The 25650-nt window shown below is 56.7% G+C and overlaps 1 protein-coding gene across 5 annotated transcripts in view; it reads left to right on the plus strand.

The window, feature by feature from the left end:
- Positions 1–25650, plus strand: part of JADE2 (jade family PHD finger 2) — a 68920-nt gene that overhangs the window by 13432 nt on the left and 29838 nt on the right. For all 5 annotated transcript variants that reach the window (XM_068959207.1, XM_068959208.1, XM_068959210.1 and 2 more), the window contains 2 exons: positions 530–687; positions 19225–19394. In XM_068959207.1, the coding sequence (XP_068815308.1) occupies positions 530–687; positions 19225–19394 (328 nt within the window). The remainder of the gene's footprint in view (positions 1–529; positions 688–19224; positions 19395–25650) is intronic.

Consider the following 25650-nt stretch of genomic DNA (forward strand, 5'->3'; position numbering starts at 1 on the left):
ATCGCGCAGCTGCGCTCAGGTCCTGCTCCTGGGCCGAGAGCGGGACCCCGGTGAAACCGCTTTGCCTGAGCAGGCTGGCGGCTGGGCAGGGTGCCCCCGACGGGAAGCTGCGGCACGGAGGGTTGGCGGGATGCTGCAGCAGGTAAAGCAGCAGCTTGCGCCGAGCCGCGCCGTTCGAGACGCCGTCGGGGGGGCCCCTTGCCGGCAGCGTCCGCCCCGTCTGCCCGTCGTAACGTCTAGGGCCCTTCGCGGAGCTGGGATTGACTGCGTCAGACTGGCGAGCGGGGTGGTTTTAAAATGTAGCTTGTCTGGTGGAAAAACCTGATGATGCGTGGCAGGAGCTGACCCATTTTGGCGCTGTCTGTGCTGCGCCGCTCCACGCGGCTCCGTCCGTCGTGCCGGGGGCGGCCGGTTCCTCGGGGGCGGCCGGTTCCTCGGGGGCGCTGCCTTGCCTAGGAGCCGCCGATGCCGTTGGTGCCCCTGCCAAGCCCCGTTAAAGGCTGTCCCCTTGGGTTTCTTTTCGCTGTAGGTCTTCCGTACTGACCTGATAACGGCCATGAAGATCCCGGACTCGTTCCAGCTGAGCCCGGATGAGTACTATATCCTTGCGGATCCCTGGAGACAAGAGTGGGAGAAAGGAGTGCAGGTGCCCGCCAGCGCCGAGGCCATCCCCGAGCCCGTGGTCAGGTAAGTGCGGCGCGGTGGCCGTCCTTTCCCGTCCTCGCACGGGCGGCTTGCTCGCTTGGCGTTGCTTCACCCCAACCGTTGGCTTGAGAAGCTCCCGAAGCAAGGCGGCCGTCGGAGCTGTAACGTGGAGTCGCTAGAGCAGGCGGGTCGGCAGCGCGAGCGCCGAGCTGGTGAAAATCCCCGGGCCGAGGATTCGGCCGCCGGGGCGAGGGAAGGCAGCGCGGGAACGCGCTGGAGCCCGCGCTGCCTCCGGCCGGACGGCACGCGGGGGCGCGCCGAGGACGAATCCCTCCGCGAGCGAGCAAGGCGGACGGAGGCGCGGACGCGGAGCGGTGGGCACGCGCGGCGGCGGGTGGCTGCTTCCTGAGAAAGTCCCTCCTGCGCCACCGCCGCCACCGCCGTCCTCGGGTGGCGGAGAGCCGCCCTGCCGGGCAAACCCGCTCCCGGCTGGGGAGTTTTGGGAAAGTCCGATAAAACTGGAGGGAGGATTAAGAAAAGCAGCGTAGAGGCGCGTGGTCTGCTGGTGGATGCCCGTCCGTCTAGAAGGGCTGCGCTGGAGCCGTCCTGAAGCTGGTGCTGCATGGCGAGGGCGCAGGAGCCGGCCCGGGCGCTAGAAACCTCTCTCCCTTCGCCGCAAGCTCTGCTCCGGTGTCGAAAACGTGGCAGGAGCGCAGAGACGTGGGGGCAGCCCGGCAGACGTCCACCAGAGCCGCGAACGCCCACCGCTCCCGGCCGGGAAAAAAAACCTATTGGTGCAGCTCGGCCTCTCGTTAGCTATTTTAAACCGGGGAACGGTGGTTTAAAATAGACGGCTGAGCAGCTGCTCGCCGGGCGCTCGGCGGAGGGCAGCGGCTTGGGCTGGGCGCCGGGGCCGCGGGCGATGCCTCCCTCTGCGCGGCCGCGGCCCTGCCGGCCCCGCGTTTCCGAAGTCATCTCCCGGGCGCGCTTCCCTCCCCTTCCTCGAGGGAGGAACGAAACTTCAGTGGGTCCGAACACATCAAAAGGGAAGTTGTGAAGAGGGCTGTTGAGCTGATTTAAGCCTTGAAGAAGGGAGAGGAGGGGAGGGGGAAACGCCCTGCGTGTGGACTATCTTTTATTTTTTTTAGGGGTCTTTGATAGCCGGCCGCAGGCTGGGCTGCTAAGCGGTCTGCTCCCCAGCTGAGCGCTGCCCTGGGGCTGGTCGTGGTCCTTGCGCTCCCTGCACCAGCCTCGTCCCGCTATCCTGGATGCTTTGAGAGCAGGCACGGTGGCAGCCCTAAGTCGTCTTTCCTCTGGATTAAACCAACCTCTTTATTTCAAGCTTTCGCCGAGGGTGACGTTGTCTAGAGGTGTGAGCGTTGCTGTTGCTATCTCCCAGGCTTCGTGGCCCCGCTCCGCGGGGCTGCGGAGGGGAGGTGGAGCGGAAAGGCGGCCCCTGCGGGCGGTCGTCCCCGCGGGCTCCCTGACGCCTTGTTCCGGGCCGGCCGGCACCGGTCCCTCGCGGCGAGTTTGGGATGTGCTCTGCCCATCAGATCCTCTCCCGAAACAGCGCCCCGTTCTCCGTCCGGTTTGGCTCGTTGCGTTGCCCTTAAGCGCGGTGCTGCTCGCTCGTCCCCGACGGGTTGCCCCTGGCAGTATTTCAGGCCGTTTCTTCAATTTCTCAACGTGGTTTTTTGCATTGGGGTCTTTGTGGCTTCCCCCTTCCCAGCCCACGCCAGGTGGTCCTTGTTACCTTCTTATTTTCTGCGTGCTTTCATAGATTGCTTAACTGCCTGTTACGGTATTTTTCCCCTGAGCTTTCCATTTTCAAGGCAGATGACGTTTGTCGTCTTCTGAATCCGAGCTGTTCTCCGTGACTTCTCAAAGATGCTCGTCAGTGGCTGTGGCGATTTCGGCTAACGCGGGTGTACTTCCAGGAGGATCTCCGCAGGCCCGTCTCCAGCTCGTTGCTGCCCTGGGCTAGCCCGCGCGCCCCCCTCGCTGCTGGCCCCACGGCATTGCCCGCCGCATCGGCCCCACCTTTCCAGCCCGGAGCGAAGGAAAGCAAGGAGCGCTGGGGCCTTCTTGGTGTCATGTGTTACTTGCTTTCCTTTGCTTGGGGGATCAGCTCCTTCCCCGATCTTTTTTTTTTTTTTTAATTTTTTGACTAATATATTTTCTGAATATTTTTTTGTAATGTCCTTTGTAGCTGTATCTCTTCTGTTTTAGCCCTATACATCCCATTTGGGATGTTGCTTATACACATCCTCAGTAATTTGACCTAGTTTCCACTCCTTGTATGATTCCTTCTTGCATTTTGGAATAGTAAAACACTTGTTCCCTTAGCCAGCAGTTACTGTCCCTCTTGTTCCTTCACGCTTTCTGTGTTGATCCCTTTGAGATCTTAGCAGCTTTCTAAGTCCATCGAAGGCCGTTTCAAGAAACCCTCTGTCCTTACGGAGCATCAGGAACACCTTCGTGCTTCCCAGCTGCATGCTCTTAACCGGTTTTTCTTTGCTGAACAGAACGAGATCGTAAAGTCTTTCCTCTTGCTATTTTTCGCTGAAGAATGTGCTTTAAAAAAAAAAGAAAACCACCCTATCTGGAGAACTTGCCAACAGCCTGGTTCCTGCTGGATCGCTTTTGCAGCAGATAACCTAGGCGGTGCGACTCCCCGAACGCCGCGATGTCCCGCGTCTTGCACGACTCTGCTGGCTGAGGATACGTGTCCCGGTGTGACGCTTTGCAGCAAACCCCGGCCCAGCACCACCCTTGTCCCGGGCCACCGCTGTCTCCCACTGCGTGCTGGGCGTTAAGTAAGCGTATGTATGTAGCTGTTGTCCCCAAACGGGGGGGGGGGGGCCTTCTCCGGCTCTCCCACCTTCCGCAGCGGCCTGGGGACCTCCGGCTCTGAGCTCGTTTTAGAGCGGTGCTACTGCGTCTCCCGCACCGGAGACGCCCGCTCCCCCCGAGGCGCTCGGCGCCCGCGACGTCTCCCGGCCGCGGGAGCAGCCTCCCCGCTGCCAGGGACAGGTGCCAGTCGCAGCCCCCTTGTCGTAAGCGTCAGACAGCTCCCTCCTGCAGCTTGCCTTCCTTCGGAGGGACGGCGAGGATTTTCCTCACGGCGCTCGCTGTGTTTGAGCTCCTTACAGAGAGCAGCCTTGTAAGGCCCTCCAACTTTATTTACCTTGCCTCGGCTTTGATTGCTGCAGTGTGCCCACCTCTCCATCCCCAGCGGGCAGATCCCCCCTACAGAAACGTCACAAAGGGGTGTCTGTGTGTAGGTAAATATATATATTCTAGAAAGTGTATATATATATATATATGCACATGCACACACCTTTGCGATAAGGCGTGCTTATGAAGTTGTGGCGTAACAGGGCGCGTGGCCGGTGGGGTGGATGCCCCGTGTTAATTCGGTCGTGCCAATGTCGTCGCTCCCGACAGCTTTTTCTGTGTGCAATTCCTAGAGGGAGGCAAGGAAGGAGAAACCCCGTGGCGACCTGGAAGCTGGCAAGCGAGGCAGGCGGCGCCTTGGAAGTATATCCGGCCCGTCTCGCTGGGTCCCGCGGGGGTACAGGTCCCTGCGCTGGGGACTCGGCGGTGGTTAAGCAGCAAGCGGCTCTTGCAGCGGGAGGGTGTGAGAGTCCCTTCCCGCGCCAGAAATAAATCTCTCCCTCCTAAAGGTATGTCGTACTCGGCGGCTGCTGCTCTTTTCGTCCTCTGATTGGGCTCTTGGAAGCGAGCTCTCCCTGCTTGCGTGTTGCCTCTAGGTTTTGCGGCTCCAAAGCTGAAAATTAGATTTTGAAACGTTTTATTTTCTGGAGCTCTAAAATGTCAGAGCTGCGGGTGAGGCAGAAGGAAAGAGCTTTATTTTAAGGAACGCTTTCCCCGGAAAGCAGCTGCCTGGAAACGACTTAACTGAGAGCCACCTTAAAATAGCGGGTCCTTTGTAGGTTAGCACAAATGGCAGTGCAGTTGCGTAGACAGCGCTGGGGGCAGAGGAACATCTCTTGGCTCGGTGTCACCTGGCTGGGTGCTCGCAGTCCTCACCTTTGTTGTCTTTGCTGGGCTCCACCGGGCACTTGGGTGCCGTCGGGGCCACCCGTGTGCCCGGGCTATCGGGCAAGTGCAGGGGATCAACTCTTTCCTTTCTAGTCTCCAAATTTTGCACAGCAGCATGCATGGGGATTTCTGAAGCGTAGGGGGCTCCAGCCTGGATGTAGGAGCTGTTGGATGTTGCATGAGAACAGGGGAAATGAGCAGCTAAAGCAGGTTTCCCCTCTGACGGGAACTGGTGTGACAGGTTGTCGTGCTTTGCTCATACGCCTCAACATCTCCTACTCCATGAGATTCGGGTGGTAATGACAGTAGGGCACGTTTCTGTTAGAGTCCAGCGCCGAAGGGTCTCCACAGGAAGCACAAGTCAGAGCCTTAATAGCCCCCTTGTGAGTTCTCCACCGATGCAGTTGTTTCGCTAATGGCTAAACCAAGGCACAGAGCTTCCGGCCATGAGCCGGGTGAGGACAGGTAGGCGTCGCTCCTGGGCCAGCGCTGCTCACTGATGCTCCTCGGAGGAGCTGGAGGTGGGGTTGTCACGTCCCGGCTCTCCGCGCCCAAGCCACTGCCACCAGCCGACGCTCCTCAGAGGAGCCGGGAGTGGGTTTGTCACCTCCTGTCTCGCCAGACCCCGACCAGGGCCTGGGGCGGGTGGGAGATCGCGGGCAGGTGCTGGCTGCGATCTTGGAGCATCTTGGCATGGTCTCAGTGCAAGGATTAAACAAGCAAAGTGACAGGGCCGACATGGACAGTTAGAAGGTCTCGGAGCATCCAGACAGGGTGTGGGTACCGCTCCCCTTCTGTCCCAAACGGGGAAGAAGCAGCTTTAGGCGAACTGTGGCTGTTTCCCCGGGGTCGTGCAGTGGCGGTGGTAAGCTCTGGAGGACAGTGGGCCTTACTAGCTTGCCAACAGCTCTGAAGTGGTGGAACAGCGTTGCCCTCCCGCTCCCTACCGCTGCGGTGGGCGACGGAGAAGCGGCCGCGATGCCAAATGCCGCGTCCATGGGCTGCGCCCAGCGTGCGCGTGCTGCGGTTTGGGCTCGCTCGGCGGCAAGCCTAGCTCTCTCAAGCGATGGCACCTCGGTGCGTCTGTAAGCACCTGCGCAGGTTTAGATTCTTTCTTTATTTGATGATTTAACGTTGCTGGCATGCCGTTCCTTCCACCAAGCGGCAGGGATGCAGCCAGCATCTAGAGGCGGCTCTTGGCTCTCGCGTTAAGGCACGCTAGTATATGCTATACGTTGGGTTTCCTGTGAATTTGCACACAGCAGGAGGACGCGAAGGAAGAATTCTTCTCGCTGGCAGCGTTCCCGGATATTCTTGGCTTTGCAGATCTATACTTGTGTCGTTGCTGTGGCCCTGTTTTAACAGAAAACAGAAAGCGCTGTGGCAACGGGGAGGCGCAGCCTCTGCGATCACGAACTCGGCGATGGCAGCGACGTTGACGCCAAGGCTGCCGCGAGAGCGGCGCCGCGCCGGCGGCCTGGTCGTGGGACTGCCCCGTTCGCTGCCCTCTGCTCCCTGCTGACCCCTCTCCTCCCAGAGCCCCAAACCCAGGTTACAACCCGCTGGTTGCCCAGTCAGGCTGCTGCGAGCGCTTGGCGTCCCTGTGTCGCTGTACTTGCCTCCGTTGCGGCCCGCTTTTTGAGAGACGCATCCGTTTCCCTTTCGAGATGTGAGACCTCGCGCTCATCCGAAGAAGTGAGAATCCCAGCTGCCCTAGGCCACGACGTTTAGGTCAGAAACCCCGGGAAGCGCGACTGCGGGAGGAGTAAAGCTGCCGCTGCGCCCGCGTCCCTGCGCGGCGGTGGCCCCACCGGCTCGGGAGGTGGCCGGTGTCCCTCGCTGGGTGGAGGGCAGCAACGGCCGCCCCCCCAGCCCCATCCGCGATGGCAGGACGGCATCAGCGATGCCGGGAGCTGTTGGAGCACCTCTCGCTAGGGCGGCGTGCTGGCCTTCGTCAGCAAAGGCGAGACAGCCTGGTGGGATGTTCGGCTCCGTCAGGCCCGAGCTGCGTCCTCGGAGCCGTGCCCCGAGGCGACTGCCAGGCTCGAGGTCCCCGGCAGGGGCAAAAAGCACAGAAGCGAGGTGCCGGGTGGGACAAAATGCCGGTTGCAGACCTAGCGCCTTAGAAAAGGAGTAAGTGTGGTTTGCTCTGCCCTGTTGCTTTTCATCGTTTCTGTTTTACAACCTGCTGGACGAATTCTCGTGTACGCTTTCAGCATGTCCTCGCCTTTACTAGTTTGCTACAGGAAACATGTTAATCCGGCGTGTTCTTACCTAGTACTGAACCACTTGCATTTTTATTTTAAATGTTTGCTAATTCTCCCTGCGGATGTCTGTGGTTTATGCTGGATCAAGCGCGCAGGAGGGGAAGCGTATTTCAGCAGTAAATGTGTGGAAGGAGCGGGCTTGATTTCCACTGCTCTTGAAAGAGGTTTACGGCTCCCAGGGTAGACTCTCCAGTTCGCTACAGCCTCAGGAGCCTCCCCATCTCGCCCCGCCGTCACCTCCGTTCCCATCCAGGGTTGTGAATTTGATGTCCCGCTGGTCAAGCTGTAAAGGGCCCGATGGCCTGCCGCTCGCAGCTCGGCAGCTGCGATTAAATTGCCGCTTGCTTAACGCACCTTGCGTCCCTGTGGAACAACGTAGGGAATGGTGGTTACCTCTGAGGTGCTCTGAAGAGCGGTGAGAAGATCGGGGCAGTTCGGCAGCTGCCGGAGTAGGACCGTTTGTCCGGTTCCTGATGCCGCCCGTAATATTCTGCTTGAACGCCTGCGTGTCTGTAAAACGGGACTGTGGAGGCACCATGTTCCTGGCTACCTTGGTGAATTGGGTGAGAGCTGGTAGCTGCTTTTCTATTGTTGTTCTTGTACTTGAAGATCTGGAAAACGCACCAAAACGAGTTGTCATTTCATAGAAGTATGTGGTTGGTGCAAAAGGCAGATAGGTTCCCTCGGGTTGTCATGGCATGCACTACCTGCTTCTTGAGTGACCTCTTGTATGTCAGGGTTCAACGGTAATACAGTGACTCGAAGCAAATGAAAAACGAGGATGCTGCATTTTCAAATTCCACGTCTCTGGTTTCGTTTGGTTGCTCTTAGGTAAGAGGAGACCCATGCAATTTGCATCGTGCTAGCAACAAGGATGTCGATGTCCGTCTTTGCCCCCAGCTTTAGCTGGAGCTTTCTGGCGCTCTGCTCTGCAGCTTGGGGCCCGACAGCGGCGGGGGGCTGGCTGATCGGTGCCCTGCTGCGGCAGGTGCAGCGCTGTTGCCTCTTGCAAAACCTTCCTCTGTTCTCCATTAGTAGGTGGATACAAATAAAAGTTGAGCTGTTTGCGTTATTGAAATAATTGTGGAAACATTATCTGGCTGAGATAATTAATTCCAGATGCTTTAATGTTAGTAGCTTGGCTCCGGTTGCATGAAGAAGCAACACTTTTTTTTTTTTTTCCCCTTCTCTTCTTAAATCAAGAGAACATACGCTCAGATGTCTCTGGCTTTGCTGCTAGCACTTCCCAGGTACGCAGTACTTAATTAAATGGAAATGAGCAAAATTTTAGCAACCTGCTTTCTCTCTTTGAAGAAGCTCGGCATCCTCCGCTGATCTCCGAAGGGCTCCCCACTAGTCTGAGTGGTGCTTTGGGAGCAGTCGGCGAGGTATCGCGGAGCGGCAGAGCCCCTGCCCGGCTCGCCGGGGGCAGCGGGTGGTCCCCTGCGGGGCTTCGCCCTGGGGTTCTCGCTCCTGCTCCGTGCAGGAAAGCCTTCTTGTACGAGGTGAAAAAGCAGCAGCTTTAAGGTGCCTCTGCATCTGCCTGGCTTCTCCACCCAGCCCTTGGTGCGGCCAGACCCGCCGGACGCTGGCCTTTCCCGCGGCCCCCGCCGCCTGTTTGTGCACACCGCTTACACGGACGTCTCCGCGCGCTAAAAATGGTGTGTTTTGCTCTCGGCCCAGACATTGCTTTTGTCTAGTCAAGCAGAAAAACATCTGTGTGTTGTTGTTGCAAGCAGCCCACCAGCAAACCGCGGCGTGGTCATCTTTGTTTATCTGGGCAGCCGGGGTTTTTTTTTTTTTCCCCGAGCAGAAGCTGCGTCGGTGGACGCCGCTGTGAATCTGCGCCCGTCTCCTCCTCCCTACCGAAGAGGCTTGCTTTCCCCTGCAACTTTTCTGATGCTGCACCTGAGGGCTACATCGAAATTGTTTTCTGGGCCCTGAGTCCGAGTGGAGACTTAAACAATTCATTTGCTGAGCTAAATCGCAGTCAGGTCTAGCCTGGGCTCTAAACGTGAGAAAGACGAGAACATCGGCGCTCTGGTCTCTATGCGCTCCGCTGAGCATCGGGCTTTTTATATGGTGATAAACAGCTCGGGAGCGAAATTGGAAAAGCTGCCTGGGTTTAACAAGATGGCTGTTTAGTGCCTCCTGTTCCCTTGTTTTCCTCTTTTTAGCACGTCGGAGAAGAGCGAGTCGGTTCCTCCTTAGGGGGGTACGTTACTCCCGAGGCCGGGAAGGAGCCGCTCCGGTACCGGCTGTTGCTGGAGGGGGGGTTTAGACAAAGCGGGGGGGGGCAAACCAGGGTCTCTCTGCATTGCCCCCGTCAGTCAGCCGCGTTTCTGCACAAGTCGCGGCGCGGGGCTGCGCAAGCCGGCGCTGCCCGCTCCTCGGCCTTTCGCGAAGAGACGGGACTTTGGCGGAGGGGTTGGCCGAGGCCGGGCAGAGTCGCGGCTGCAAAAGGCGAGGCGGGAGGAGGTTCCCGGCCGAGGCGCTGGGAAAGCGAACGGCGACGCGCCGGCGGGGACACCTGCCAGCTGATACCCATTGCTTATAATTTCCGAACGACGCCCGGAGTCCGGCTAGGGAAAAACCAGCGGTTGTAATTTACAGCGGGCGTCAGCGCCCGGCGCTGCGCCGGGCCAGTGCCGCCGGACGCGGTCCCCGATGCAGGGTGGCAGCGCGCCGCCTTACGTCAGCCCCGGCCCCGCTCACTGGCTGCGGTGCCGGAGGGCAGGACGCGGCTCCGGCCGGCGTTAACCCTTGCTCGAGCGTCGCCGGCGCCGAGCCGAGCCGGCGCGCCGGTGTGTGCACGGTGCTTCGACCGCCCGGCCCGCTGCGGCGCTGCGCGGAGCATCCTCGGCGAGGAGGAGGAGGAGGAGGATGGTGCAGTGCACCAGCCCCTGCTCCCGCCGGCTGCCGCCGATGCTTTTAGGCTCTTCGGGCGGCCGGTCCGGTTAGCTCGCCTGCAATTTTAAAATCAGGCCAGTTAATTTAAAATCTACCCAATTTAATGTCTTCTTGGCTTTCTCTTTCTTCTTCGTGCTGAGCCTTGGGGGCGGGGGGGCGTAGTTTTTGGCTCGTGGTTTTACAGACTTCATTAGAGGCCATACAAATGGGATAACTAGGCCCAACACAGGGCAGAAATTTGGGCCTAGGTAGGCTAAGGCTTAGAAAGTCTGGTTTTTGGGGTACTGCGACTATCATTACTGTTACCGTTTTGCCACAGTCTTGCGATTTCTGTCCTTTTCTTCTATGTCATCAGCCCTTAAATTCTGCTCACTACAGAGTAGCAATAACGTCTATAAAAGCTATTAGCTTAAATTCATAAGAAGATTGGGCGTCTGGTCTGAATGGCCTGCTAGATGCTATTTTAATAAGCAGAAAATGGAAATTGTCCCTTTAAAATGCAGAACGCCTTTTTAAAGTTGGAGTATGCTGCAAAGAATTCCCCCGCGCCGAGAGCTGGCAGTAATAACCGTATCAGCATCCACCGAAGGTCGCTGGCAGAATTATCTTTCCACTGACTTTCCTAAGCTGATTTATTTATGGACAGTGGACAAGACTAATTTAGGCTGGAATGTATGTAGGTAAAGAAAAGATGACTGACTAAAGCCCTCATTGTAATAAAATTAAGTATTTGCAGAAGAGAAACGCTCTATGGGATTATTTATTATTTCTATCCAGTACATTAAAAGGGAGCATATAGAGGAAAAAAAAACGCCTTCTCCCTTCAGCCAAGGGAAGCATTCAGTTTACAGAGATGATTAACCGTGGGAATTTGCTGCGTATTTTTTATTAACGTGTAATCTGCTCCAGGGATACATGCAATCCTCGAGAGTCTTGGGGTCCAGTTACTCCTTTTCCTGAAGTGCCCTTGAGACTCACTTTCAGACTAGTGGCCTCAGGTTTGTTGTGCTTTTTAGGCTGATCCCAATTTTCAGCCTCTCATTTAAAGAAAAAGCCCACATCAGTCAAGAGCTTATTTAAGTGCCACCTCTCTATCTAGCTGGGTAAATACAGGAATAAACGCACCTCCAGGGTAATCAGGGTTCTTCAAGCCGCTTGGAGGAGGTAAAAAACCACTGTTGTAAGGAGGGCTCGGTTGGGATGGAAGGTGGTTTGGATGGGAGCAGAGGAAACAGCCTGGCTGTCCTGGCCTCCCCCTTTGGTGCCCTTCCCCGGGGGCTCAGAGAGCGGCTTCACCATCGTTTCTCTGGTTGTTTTGGTGGAGCGGCTGCTTCTAAGCTGCAGGATGATGGTGGTGACCCATGAACAGCAAAGGGCCTCACCAACAGCTATGATGGAAAAGTGTTTGGATCCCCCTGTGAGGTCCCAGCTGGAAAAGCGTTTGGTGAAGCATCGCAGTGTTGTGTGGCACAGTTGGACCTGAGGTAGCAGCCATGCTTTCATCTCTCATCTCTGGAGGAGAGCGGTCCTTGGCAGTCAGGGTTATCGGGGACAGCAGCAAGGTGCTAGAGGAGATCTTGCATGCGTGAGCCCTTGCCTCTGGCCGAGGAGGGTATTTCAGTTCCTTAGCTGAACCTGAAGTCCTGGCTTGTATCTTGCTGAGGTCTTCCTTCTTCCTCCAGAGAAGCTCGCTGGTACTTCATGTGATCAAGAGAGACTTCACTCTGCTGGCCTGGCCGCACGTCGGCATCATGGGCAGCAGCTACTCAGTTGGCCTGAGGATGGAGGCCCTCCCTCGCCTCCTCCCTTGCGAGCGGCTGCACCCCGAGCTGACCCTTCCTGACGAGGTTTCCTGCCCTAACCGCGCCGCTCGACACCACAACCGGGACAACCTCTGTCCTTCCAGCACCACCTCTTTCCTGCAGGGCTTGGTGGGACTCTGCTGGGGACTCGGAGGAGGTGACAGCAGGTGGTGGCCATGGGTGGTTTAGAGGTGGAAGAGCGCACACAGACCGGCGGTCAGGGCACCTGGGCTGAGCCGCTTTGGGGGCTCACCTGAGAAGCTCTTCCCCAGGGCTGCACTCTTCTGCAGCCAGAACGGTGCCATTTGGGAGGTCATTTGTTTCCGAAATGTTTTAATTTCCAGCTTCAGCATTATTTATCCTCTGCCCGCCTCCCTATTTTGGTTCGTTTTACAATATTCCTCTCGTCTAATACGAGTCACCCGGGGCCTCGTGACGTTTTCCATTCCCACCGAAGCAGCACGCTTGGGACTTTCTCTTCTCTTAACACCCCGCACACCTCATGGAGCCTTTAAAGCTCTGAATCTCGCCTTGTCCATGTGCTCCGGGACGCACTTACTGCTGCGTACGGTTGCTCTTCATTGCCACCGCTCTCTAGTTTAGGTTAAGAGAGGTTACCTGGGGCTTCTTCTGGACACGTTCATGTGTTTGCAGCCCAGCTCCCCAGGGGTTGGGTGGTCAGGCCCTGTGCCGTGTTCGCCGCTTGCACCCCAAGCAGCAAAACGCTGCGCTCGGGAAAACTCCGGCGGGTGCGGACAGACGGACAGACGGACGTGTTCTGCTGCAGCCGTGTCCCCTTGACCCCGGCTTGACCCGGCTCCTCGCTTGCTGCTCCTGAGCTCATTTGCCTTATTCCTTAGGCTTACGGCTTTCAGGTTTCCTACTTTCCTTAAGTTGCTATAAATCCGGGTGCAGATAACCGCTATGCTGTATTAAAGTGTAGGATGCCCAGAGAGGTGGTGGAGTCTCCTTCCCTGGAGATATTCAAAACCCGTCTGGATGCGATCCTGGGAAATATGCTCTAGGTGACCCTGCTTGAGCAGGGAGGCTGGACTAGATGATCTCCAGAGGTCCCTTCCAACCTCAACCATTCTGTGATTCTGTGATCTCTTGCTGTCGCTGTTGCTCCCCACCCAAGGGAGCCCTCTCTGCCGTCTGATCTTCCCGTCTGCGCGCTGAAAAGCTCTTCTCGCACACCTTGGCGTACGGCACAGGGCAACGGGCGGCTTTTTAGGAGTGCTATTTCAGCCTGCGAAGCAAATCCGGGCACCCGTGGGAGGCCGCGCGCCTCCGGCCCTCGCATGCCGCTAGCTTTCCCCGGCGCGTTGCGTGGCCGCGCGGTTCGAGCGGGGTTTGCTGGGTCATTCGCCAGCCCGAAAACCCTCGTGGCGGAGCAAGGGCCGTGGGCGAGGCGGGGACGCGCCGTAGAGGCCTTGCTGAAATGAGTTTTCAGACCTCAGCTTGCGCGTCCCTAAGGAACGTTGTTTGCCCGAAGCTGCCCCGTTAGTGTTACGGGGTGCGACCGTTTCAGGAGAGCCCTCGGAGCCCGTCGACGGGCGCGCGCAAGCGCCTGTTGGCCCAGCAAGGGGAGTTGGTCGCGTACGCTGACCGCAGCGGCTGGCGTGACATAGCGCACGCCTGCGTTATCATGTGGCCCTAGGGCAGGCAGGGCATTTTTGTCTCTATCTTCGTCAGCTATATCGGTGCTGCTCCCAGATAAGCTGCCGGGGTCGAGCGGACAGGGAAACGGTGGATGCAGCGGGGAGCATGATGCAACATCTCTGTTGGAGGAGTCAACGCCTTCCGAGAAGCGAGAAGGTGACTAAAGGGCTCCTAGGTCCTCACTCTTCATCAGGTGCCTGCGTTTGCATCGGGAGGCAGTAGGTGGAAAATGCTGCTGATTTTTGCAGTGTTTTGTATGGTGTCAAGCACCACTCGAGTAGCTGCTCCGAGCCATCCGGAAGAGCAGAACGTCCCGGTTAGAGGCAACCCTGTTCCTAAGGAGATCCAGACCTGGGTCTGGAGTCTCATCTCCCACCGGTGCAAATCAGGTGGAGCTGCACTAAAGTCGGAAGATCTATGTCGGTATAAAGCTAGCATAACTGGAGCCAGATCCAAACGCACGGTTCTTGCTTTCCACTTAGGTGTCTTCAATCACGTTTCAGCCCCGCTGCTGAAGTGGAAAGTCTGGCAAAGCTGAGTCTCGCTATCAGTTAGTGGCTCTGTGTAGTCCCCGGGTAAGATTTTGATAGCAGAGTTTGTCTTCCTGAGACTAATAGGAGCAGCTTCACAGCCGTCACGTGGACACGGCCAAACTCCGCACATCTCGCGTGGCTCCGGCAAAAGCGAGCGCGAGATGGGCACTAGCCTCAGCCCAGCTAGGACAGAGTTTAATGGGCTGGTTCTTTTTAAAAGAGACATTTCATATTAACACTCTTTGCTCGTAGGACTAGTGATTAGTAGCGGTCGGTGAGCTGCATTTAAAGAGAGCTGTGCCAATGGCATGATGCTGTAGTGAAAAACAAGTCTTGCAGCACCTTATGAACTTCCGCGATACGTGCTTTTTCCAGACGTAGTAAGGCATGTGCCGGCGTCGTCGTTGGCACGTCTCAAACATTTTAGCTGAGCGCCAGCGAGCGTGTGGAGCGCGCTGTTGTGTCTGTACATCTTGATTAACTTGATCTTAATAATCAGTGACGGAGCGAGCGGCAAAGAGCCGCTCTGTGAATTCCAGTTCGCGTGCCACTGAGGAAAACCCATTTTAATGGTGGAGCGCTAGAAAAAGCTGAACGCCGGGGCTTTCTCGTCCGCGCTGGCTGATGGCTGCACGGCCGGTGCCTCTCCGAAAGCCGGGAGTCCAACCGCGCGTGCGGGTTTGGCAGCGCGGCGCTGGGCAGGCGGCTGCTTGAGCAGGCGAGGGTCCCTCTGCTCGAGCGTCCGAGCGCCCGGCTCAGCGGTTCCCTTCGAAGTCCTTTTCCCCCGGCGGCGCCGTTGGGCAGCCAGCGCCCCGCGGAGCAGCGGAGGCTGCGCTCTCGGGGGCCCGCGTCGCGTGTGCCGTCCTGCCGATCACGCAGGAAGGCGTCCCGGGTCACCATCGGCCTGCGCCCGCGTCTTCGTCGAACCGAGCGCACGTCGGTGCTGCGCGCGCCGTGAATCTTCGCCCTTTTACGCCGGGCTAAAAATAGAGGCTCCTTTCTCGGGCAGTCCAAAGCCCAACTTGCTGCGCCTCCCCGCTTGGCTGTATTTCAGAGCGTCACCTGTTGCAGCTGGCTGCTCAGTAAGCAGGTTATATAACTAGGATTAATAAAGGCTCAGGGCCGAGCGCGCAGCGTAGCTCCCGCTATCTGCTCAGACATCTCTTCCCAGCAGCTATGCAGAAACATTCACTGCAGCTGCAGGGTTTTGGGGTTTTTTTTTTTTTTTTCTCAGCGGCTTTGAGCTTTCTCCTGTAAGACCGCCGTGCTGAGCTGGCCTAGTGGCTTGCCAAGGATGCGGTGCTTTGCACGGCTCCCCAGGACCTGGGGTCAAGGCAAAGAGAGTTTCGACTCTTCCTGGACCAACGTCCGTTGCACCAGTGACCCCTATGTATCTTAGGGGGCTGGGAGCTCTGTAGATTGAAGTCCTGGAGCTCGGTAGGGGAGCGTGCTTAGTGTCTGTGTTATTACTGCTGTCTGCATTAAGTACGGCTTTTGCTGAATCCCCAAGCCTTGTCCTAGATTACAGTGAGCTCATTTTTAAAATCTGGAGACTCTCCGGCAGCTAGTATTTCTGTAGGGTTTTTTCAGACCCTGGACTGGAATTTGTAGGAGGGTAATCCATAGGGTAGCAGGGCACCTCTGTCTTTACAATTTATCGATGGGGGGACGAAAGGCGAAGGAGGCTGACTGGCTTGCTGGAGACCACGCAGCACGTCACCGGAAAAGCTGCAGAACGTCTTTCTCGATGTTTTGCCCTCTGCGCAATCGAATTACTGCCACTCCAGCCGGTGGCTCTGAAAGTCGCTCTGACGGCCGCGACTGCAGGGAAGACGGCACATGCACCGTGTGTCCGGGTCTGGGCAAGCTGCAGGGTTCATCTCGCTGCTCCGCCACGGGGTCGCTCGAGGCGCTGGGGCGAGAGCGGAGCTGGGCGCCGGGGCCGAGCGCCGTGCCCGCGCCGCTGGCTGCCCGGGTTACGCTGGTGCAGGAGGAGGGTTGGACCCTCCGGCTTTGCGCGGTAAGTTCTCCAGGCGGAGAAGTCGCTCTGAAGGGCGTAACGCGGTGAAGGACGTTGCTGGGTTTGTGTTTGTTTCTTTGCAGCGTCTTTCCCTGTTGACGCTTGTGCCGGGAGGAGGTGTCTTGGGGAGGGACCGCGCGCTGCGCCAGCGCTGCTGCCAGCTCCAGCTCCCGCCTGGCAGCGATCCGGCCGGCGCCACCGTCTCCTTCTCGCAGACTGGCCTTTCCCCCGCTCGTGCACCATGGCGCGCGGCCCAGACGCACGGGGAGCTGACGGCAAACGCCTGCTCGTTCGCAGCGCGGGAAGCTTGTCGCGGAGGAGGCAGCTCGTCCTCCCTCGCCCGTGGTTCGCGTTGCAGAGCCTTCGGCAGGGATCGCTCGGACCGGCGCGTGGCGGGCTTCAGCGCCGGGCTAACGTGGCGCGAGCGTGTCGCCCGCCGGGACGCCGCAGCGCCGGGGCGCGCGCTTCACTAGCTGGTGGCTCGGCTGGCGAACGTTTAAAGCTGGGGTCGCTCTTCCGACAAACGGCCCTGCGGGAGGAGCGCGGAGCCGGCAGGGCCTCCGCTGCAGGTCTCGTCTGAGCGCGCATCCGCACGGGCGCTGCCAGCACCCCGTCTCCGTTGCGCTCTTGTAAACCGGCAGTCGTTCCTCCTGAGGAGTCAGCGGCTGGAGGAGTCGCTGTCGGTGGCAGCGACTGGGCCATCGTATCGGTTGGACCTCGTTTCTCTTGGGTTCATCGATGTATAGAGTTAACTTCAGTGGATCAGTGACAAAGCGGTCGCTGTATGTAGGGGAAAGTTAGCCCTAAGTAAGAGGTTTTGGAAGGGCAAAGGACAGAGAAGGGGAACAACCCCTCAGGGCGTTTCTCTCGTGTTTCAAAGAGTCCTGGGTTTGCTTCCTCCTCTTGCAGGTGCCGAAGCACCAGGTCGTGCAGCCAAGGCAGAGCCGAGGTCCCCTGCCCATGCAAACCGGCGTAGCCCGACCCCGGGCCCCTGCGCGCTCCAGCGCGGGGCTTTCCGAGCACTGGCATGGCGATTCCTGCCCTGGAGAGGCCATCCAAGCACGTGATTTTCCCGAGCAATCCTCCCCATGAGCTCTGATGGGGGAAAACCCTCTAATATCCGAGGGAACAACGGGAGGAGGCTGATGCCGGCAGCTTTAGCCGTTGGTAGAGTTATTTATTTGACTCGGGAGTCTAAACATGTAGGCGGTTGCTGCCAACAGGCATATAGTAATGGTCACGAGGCGGGAAGGAAGAGAGGAACCATGCGAAGTGTAAAAATGGCTTAATTTCTCATGGTGTGAGGGGGAATTATGTAACTCCTCAAAAGCTGGGAACAACCGTGGAGATCCAGGCACAAAGCTTCCCGGTCGGTGCTTCCTGATGGGTCTTTTGAAACGTGGGATTCTGCTGAACGCAGGCTAACTGGGATGGATTTGTTCGTACTGGGAAACACCCGTGTGTTTTCAGGGAGCGTGAGGCGCAGCATTAAAACCTGCGCGTGGCGGTGATACTGGTTTTCTTTCTGGAGTGATTAGTATTATGAGAGCGATTTGTAGAGGAGGATAAACAGGTAGATGGAGGCACAGGTCGAAGAAACTGAAGCTCCCCATTCCCAGACCAGTAGAAACAAATTCACCTGCTTCATAACAGTGCTCATTTAAGCCTGTGTAGAAGCCCTGAAGCTTAAGAAAACGGTGGTGTAGGCTGCTCCTGAAATAGAAAGGACTATAACCTGGTGGTGAGACCCAGAGCTCTCCAGGGCCGGTCAGCTGGAAGTCAGGCAGGTACGAGCACCTGGACGCCCGACCGAGCTCAAGGAAGACCGCCCGCTCGGACGGACCCTCGCCGACTGCCCCAGCGGGGTCGGCGCTTTGTCCAGCTGCCCTGCCCCGTGCGGTGTGCCCAGGTATCCGTTCTCCTTGGACGTGGCGCAAAGGGCAAACTCTCAGCCCATGAAAAGCTGGCGTTTATCAAAGTCAAACGTGGATGTTTTTCTGTTTTTTACATGTTTTTTTTTTCTTTAAAGACATCAACACTGTTCCCCCAAAAATAAGCCCAAGCCGTTTGTTTTGGTGCTGTGTCCTGTTTACGCTGGCACACAACAGACTCTCCTTCTTTTTCGTGTTCGGTGGCAGTCGTGCAGCCTGGATTACAAGCAGGGAAAAATAATCTTCCCCCAGTGGAAGGAGCCTCTCGCTTATTCAAATGCCTCTTCCGGCTCTCGGCTGTGAGCGATGGAGTTGTTATCCTGGAGGTTTTGCTCCTTTTTGCAGAACTAGGTATGACCGTACCGCAATTACTGTTGATTTCATGCCACTTCTGGGGCTACCTTGTCTACCCCCTGCTTCCCGACTGGGGCGATGCCAGGGTGCAGGAGGAGGATCCAGCGGGTGCCCTTGGGTGCTCCCGCGCTGCTTGGGACACCTCCGCGGAGGTGCTGGGCACGCCTCTGCGTGCACTAATCGTTGCTCAGCTGAGGAGCCACCTGCAATCCCAGGGGGCTGCTGGGTAACTCAGAAGGTTTGGCATCCCCCTGTAGGAAGCCAGAGCCACCAAAGTCTCCTTCGATATCGGATGTGCCGCTTAATGGCCTGTAACAAGGGTTTCTGGAGCTGTGATGACTCAACAGGAGACGAGGCCAGGCAGTAATAGCTTTTGCAGTGAGGGAACATGATGTCCCCAGCGTAGTGGCAAGGCTGGTCATTTGAACATGGAGATTTTCCACCAGATTAAGGGCAAAGCGAGTGGGAGACTGGCCTGCACTGGTTCATTCCCTAGCACAGACGTACTGATGTAACGCCGCTTCCCTCAGACGTGTTTCCTCCCTTCCGTGTATAGGTACAAGTGATATTGTATAAATAAGCACTTTTGTAATAGCGTCTTGCGTCAGTGCTGAACTGGGGCAGTCAGAGCTGTGCAACGTTCCTGTGAAGGCAAAGAATTAGTCTTTTTAAGTGTGTTTCATGGGTGTGAGAGAGATTTATGAGGTTTTAATAAGGTAGTTGTGATAATGAGGGTGTCTAGCTTTTCACAGTTTGAGATACCGGAAGAGGGAACTGACAGCCACAGATGTACTTGGCATTTTCTGAAAATCGGGCTGTTTTAAGGCATCCCAAATCAAACCACCGAATAAGGTATCGAGAACCAGCAGCCTCTGTGAAAATACTTGCCCAGGTGTCCAGGTTCTGAATCTCCAAGCATCTGAGGCACCACAGACCGTGTTGAGCACGCAAAACTCCTTTGATTTTGCTAGGCTGGCTAGCAGTGGTTTTTTGCAAATTGTAACTCTTTCTCAACCTTTGCTTCTTTCCTTCTAGGATCATACCCCAGCTGGAGAACTCACCTTCACAGATTTTGCCAAGTAGCCCGCCTGTCTCTGAGATTTCGGAAGCGACTAGGACATACTTGCAAGGTGTGAGCCGCTATGACTTGGATGAGCTTGATGCTTGCTGGTTGGAACTTGTTAATATGGAGCTCAAGGAGATGGGTAAGTCTTGCTGAGATTTCTCTGCTTGCTTGGGGTGCGTATTGAGTGGACGTTAAGTTAAGTAATGATGTGGAACGAAAGTCGAAAGGCCTTGAAGAAGGAACTTCATTCTGACTCTCCAGAAAGAGATTACGTGGATTGGTGCAGTGCAAGGTCTGGGTACATTTCAGTGCCTCTCACTTAGGGGTTTTGTGACCCGGTGCAAGAAGAACAGGGCAAAGCAGATGATTGCAGCAATAATGCAGTTTCCCCCATGGAGCAGGAATCTGGTTTGCAGAACTGATGGACTCCAGAGCACCCATCACCGTGCTCCAGTGGCAGGACCAGCCTCGTCTCCAGTTCTGCTCCCTGAAGCATCTGTGCTGCAGGAGGAGATGTCTCGTCAGGATGAGCACGTGGACCCTGACCGCTCTTCCCTTGACCGGCCAGGTCTGAGAGCATATCTCACAGGGGCAGCCAACTGCACAGATGGAGTCAGAGGAGAGAGGATCTCCTAGTCAAAACACACAGTTCTCAGGAATGCTAATCCTGGGCTGTCTCTCCTTTCTCACTTTTCTTTAAATATCACAGCGTAACGTTGCCTGCGTTACTGCTCTGTTATATCGGCACACGTTTTTAAAATCCGTTAGTGCATCTCTGTTAAGCGCAAGTAACTGGACTGGGAATTGGCGCTGTTGCTTAGCACGGTCTGTTGGGCAGATTTGCTGGCACAGAAGCCCGGGTGTGTAGTCCTGCCAGACTCTGGAGGGATTTTCCAGTCCTCGTTGGGTACAGGTTGCTGTGGTGTGATTACTACTGCTCAGGAAAGAACAGCAAAACAATAAAACAGTCACCTTTTAGATCCATGGAGGCTGAAATGTACCTAAACAAAGCGTTGCTCCCTGTTGCAGAAGTCTTCAAGGGTGGAACAAAGCATGCTATCGAGTACGGTAACAGGCAGAACCACGCGCCGCTGAGCAGGAAAATTGGGTTGCGTGTGCGAGCTGAGCTCTGCAGCCAGGCGCTGTTTATTGCAGTCGGGCTGCGCGGAGAATAAGCCAGCACAGCGCTTGGCCGCAGCGTTGCCTGATCTCATTTGCAGAAGGTCTCCGTCCCTTTGAGCAGCTAATGCTTTCCTTGCCAAGTTTTTGTTATCATGATCTCTGGGAATATAAGAAAATTACAGAGGCTGCTTTCAGCGTTTGGTTAATTACCTGTTAAACGCATCCTAGGTACTGGATTTCCCATGATGTCCGTGTTGTGGAGCCTGTAGTCTCACCAGCAAATGGCAGGTGGCCCTGCCCTCCTAAACTGGTCCTGGCTTAGCAACCTCAGCGCCGTCAGGAACGCGCTCGGCTTTTGAAATAGGGGCAATTAAAGGCAAGCCCTTGCCGAGAGCAGACGGCGCTGCCGGGCAGGAGTCGCGTGGCGCGGTACCGCTCGGGGAGCGTGGCTGCCGCTGCTCCTCGGCGCAGCCGCGCTTCCTAGCCCTGTGCGTCCTCCCAGCTCCAGGGCGCGCTGGCTGGGACCCCTCTGCCCTGACTCTTGCCGTCTCCGCAGCCGGGTCGCTGGGCTCCGGAGAGGAGCTCCATCCCTGCTGCCTCCTGCCCTCGGTGCGGATCTCCATCGGTCCCATCAGAGAGGTGGTGGGCAGAGATTTGACTTTGCCAGTTTGGCTCGCTCTGTTATTTCTTTGCAGTCCTAGGTTACAAACGCAACGCCTGGCATGGCTTTCAGCTGTGGGGCTTCCCTGCCGGTTGGTGCCTCGGAGGCCGGGAAGAAATCCCGGAGCTGGTCTATACCGTGGCCGTGCTGCAGCCCGCAGCCAGCGTTCACGGCTGGCCTGAAGTCGGTCCTCACGGCCGAGATCGTAAGCTCGTTGCAGAAGTGAGCGTTTTAACAGCAGGCTGGTTGGGCGCGTGCATCGACCCAGCAAATCCCCCCGCCCAGGGGTGCGTTGCAGGCAAGAGACGTGTTCAGCGCTCAGCGCCGGTACCCGGCTGTAGCGTGGAAGCGTCCTGGGAGCAGATTTGGGGCTGGAAGCTGCTCTCGGCGACGTCGGCGGCGGTCAGGGTTGGCGCCGTTGGCGTGGACGGGAGCAGGGCTCGCCCAGAGCCCCCCAGCCGGCCAGCCTGGGCAGGGAGCGGCAGACCTGGAGAAACGATGCACGTCAGTGCAAAAAAGGTTAAAAGAGTAATCCCAGCGCCTTTCGTGGCCTCGGCCTTTAAGCTTATCCTAGCAAAACCTGCAAGGCCATGCAGAAACGCGTCCAGGGAGCGGTTGCAGGAGCCGGTGGCGGAGGGGAAACCACCGCCAGCCTCGGGAAAGGGCAGCTGGGTTCGTTCCGCTCCTCGCAGAAAGCGATGCTGCAGGAAAGCCCCTCTCCTGGCACCGTAACGTATAGATTAGCCGGATGGGGGATCAGTAGAAAAGCAAGTTTGAGACGTTTTGCCTTCCCGTTTTTCAGCGCCAGCAGGTTTTATGTCCCGTTGTTTCGCCGTTTGCGTGAGTTGCTGGTGCTAACTGCCGCGGCTTGCGGCGCCGCTCGGCTTTGCCGCGGGCGGGCAGGGAGAGGCTTTCGTCAGCGGGGCTCCGGGACGCCCCTGCCGCTGCAAAGCGTTCCCGGAGAGAGACAGCGGATTGTCGAGTGGCTTCTAAAACATTTTGTCATCATCTTAAATTTGAGCAATAATTGATGTCAGTAGGTGGCAGAAAGGGTGATAATTGGTTCCTGCAAACCTTTTAAGTGCGTTAGCAGGCTGTGTTGCTAACAAAATATCTCGAAGTTTCACGGCGTATGTTCAGCTCGGGTGCGGGTCGTGTGTTGCTGTTTGTTTCGTTGGCCGTGCTGTACGTCACGGGTCCGTTTATAAATACCGTCAACGAGAGATGAATGTACCGTCGCCGCGTCTCGCAGACGTGTTGCAGGCGTAGGGTGGTTGGGCCACTGATGCTCGGACTAGCAGAAGGTTTTCTGTGTTCCTACAGGAAACTCATTATCAGTAACTGTTGGGCTGGTGGCATCCCAAATGACCTATCGCAACCGATTAGCTTTTATCTGTCGTTACCCGGCCTCCGCAAAGAGCGCGGGAAACGTGAGCTGGGACTTTGCAGGCCAAGAGGGGAGGAAGAGCTGGGAGGAAGCAAAGCAAACGGGTCCGAAGCGACTAGCCCAAGGTGATCCCAAGAGCCAGGGTTTGAGCTGGAATCGGATGTCATGAGCCCCGAACTCCCCTGTCCCATCAGGGGTGTCCCGTCAGACCTTACAGCCTCACGCTCTGCAATACTCGGACACGACAGCAGACACGGCTACATCATCTCCCAAGTGCTTTTTCCCCCAGAAAAGGAGGCAACCGTAATTTTGTTTGTTTGTATGTACTTTTACTGGAAAATAGATTGTGAGGTTTATAGTTTGCCCGCCGACTAATGGCACAGCCTGCAGTCCCCATGATTGTTTGTTCATGAGCTGTTTTATCTCCGCTTACTTTCCACAGGGTAAAAGGATTTATTGTTTCAGTAAATTGATTTTAGTGGAGCGCAGTTTAGTCAGAAATAGGGCTGCGTTTTGTGGAAGGTGGCTCTCCAGCTATTTTTTTCCTCCCAGCACAGTGAATAGGCTCAAACCAGGGTAAGGAATAGCTGAGAATTCATTTAGCAGAGGAATATTGCTCCTTCATGCCACATAAATTACAGTATTACAAAAATAATTATAAGGGAAAATGGCACCGTATAGAGCACTGGGTCTGATCGTTGTAACAAAGCGGACGTTCTGGGTTCAGAGCCAGTCTAGGGACACCAGCTTCTTCCGCATGAACTGCTCAGCTTCGGTGTTTCCGTACAGGCACAGTTGGGCAAATCGAGCTCGTCTTCCCTCTCTCCGTGTGCCGGCTCGGGGGCAGAAGCCAGAGCGCTTGCGGTGTTTCCGAGCTCTTGGCTCTCGGGAGCATCGCTTTCCGGGGAAGAGCAGAAGCAGGGCGTCATCTCCACAGTTTTGGAAGGGGATAGTGTGGCAGCACCTGCCCATTTCTCTGCCTCCTGCTCTCAGCCCGAGAGCCCCAACTTCCTGAAGTGCCTTCCAGGAGGCTCCTCTGCTGCTGTCACCAGGGTGCTGCCTTCTGCTGGGTCTTTCTCCACGGGATGACTTGTGCCTTTGTAGCTTCTACTGAGGCACCTAATGGCTAGAGGTGAGTGAAGCCTGAAAGACCTGCAGATTCATGGAGGTTCAAAGTTGTGTCCAAAAGTTTTGGTTGTGCACATGAGACGTGCTGAACTTAATCGGTCTGTGATGGGCCCAGATGGACGTTCTGCAGGGATCCACATCAAAACCAGCCATTGCTCAGTGTTAAACTACCTGGGAAGAGGAGACGGGCGGCCTTCTGGGAGGGGTAGTGGGACATGGAGCCTTCTCCTCCTTCGTCAGTGTTTTGAACCTGAAGTCCATCCCCAGTGATTATATTGGTGTGAAGATTAACTTCTCGCTGTTGGCTGTGTCCCTCCGGACAGAACTGTAGAGACGTTTGCAGTGGTACGAGCTCTGCTGCCTTTCCTCTGTGGACACACAGAAAAACTTCATTTATCCAACCCGTTTTTTGCAAGACCTCGACATACCTTTAACCCAGTAAAAATATCCTTTTCTTGGGCAGCGTTTAGAACCCATACGTCTGGGGGCCTTCTCGGGCACGCGGCTGTGAGCCAGGACGTGCTCCCTGGACTGATTCAGCTGGATTTATTCAGCGTAGCCAAGATCAGAAGCTGAGTCTTTGCACTTCACTCCACAGGGAAAATAATGGTGTCACTATTGCGTTGCAGCCCAGGGAGTGTTTTGGCTGAGTGTTTTTTTTTTTTGTTTTCGCTATTTGGCTGGCCACGATCAATACAGACAACGTTTTCTCAGCCAAAAAGATGACAATTTTATGAATGGAGTTTAATAGCAGTAACTTTATATGATGCAGAAGGAGATAAATGGAGCGCAAATGGAAGAAGAACTTCACCCTCAGGCCCCATTGTTCAGTGTTTCATAAGCGATTAATCGCTTCATCCCCATCAAGTACAATTGTCAATTCAATCAGCTCCGAGGTATTTGAGCAGAGCTTGGCAAGCGGAGCCCTGATGTAATTACCTCTAAATGGAGTGTGAGCGTATGTGTGTGTGTGTGCGAGACGGAGGCGGGGAGGGATGTATAGATTTCCATGTAACGGTGTAGCAACTACGTTGCACGGAGACTGGTAAGAAAACCATATTCCGCCTTGGGTATCAGTGACGATTTCACGCGGGGTTCGAAGGCCAGATGCTGCTCTCACCCTCCCTCCCGCCGTGCCCAGGGCTCCTGCTGGATGGAGACTTGCTCTCCAGCCTAAATGAGCAATGCTGGGGTTGAACGCGAGAGCTTTGGCGGCGGCGTTGACTTTCTCCCAAGGGTTCAGCTGGCAACGGCGGGGTATCGCTGGCAATGAAAGATTTACAGCCTGGCACGGCAGCTGAGGAGCGCGCGGGAGCAGAGGCGGGGAGGAAGATCGGGTGCCGGGCTGAGCGGTTTCTTTCCACTCGCCGTGAAATGGGAGCTGTGCAGGTGCCAACGCGGTCCTGACCCTGGCGGCAGGTCGGTTTTAAGTTTCCTGCGGAAACCCGCCCTCCCTTTCCTTCCTCCCTTCTCCCGTAGGCTGGGGCTCGCTGGCCGGCGCCGAGGCCGCTGCAGACCCTGCCCGGACCGTCGGGGACGTGCTCCCTCCCGGCGGCAAAGGGGACTTTCACGGTCGTTGTGCTTTCCAGCAGAGTGGAAACCAGGGGCTGAAGTATGGGGAGAAGTGGAATCGGTCCAGGTTCGCGCTCCCGGGCCGGGGATCCTAGTGACGTTTGCGGATTCGAAACACTGACCCAGAAAAACATACTCTTGGTGGGCTCGTGTAATGCTTGCGTAAAGTCATGCTTGGACGAAACCCAAGGCTTGTGCCGCCGTTGAGCGCGCCCGGCACAGGTGGGCTGTTTGTAAAGGGACTGCGTCAAGGCAGAAGTGACGGTCTCGCTCCCTCCATAGGGGCAAGGCAGCTGCCGTGTCCCAGGGGACCTGGCATCTCTCCGGGTGCCGCTCCGGGGCCCTGCAGAGCGCCCGGGCTCAGCACCAATAAAACGGGTGCCGTCGGGCGGCGCGGCGCCTTGCGGCACGGCAGCCCCGGCCCGTGAACGGGCTGCGCCAGGGAGCAGCGTTGTTTGCCTGCAGAGTTTTTTGCAGCCGGTTATCGGTCGTTAGCTGAAGGAAGAGCCCTTGGTGGCCTCATGG

The sequence above is a fragment of the Struthio camelus genome, chromosome 13 (assembly GCF_040807025.1).
Source record: "Struthio camelus isolate bStrCam1 chromosome 13, bStrCam1.hap1, whole genome shotgun sequence".
Lineage (NCBI taxonomy): Eukaryota > Metazoa > Chordata > Aves > Struthioniformes > Struthionidae > Struthio > Struthio camelus.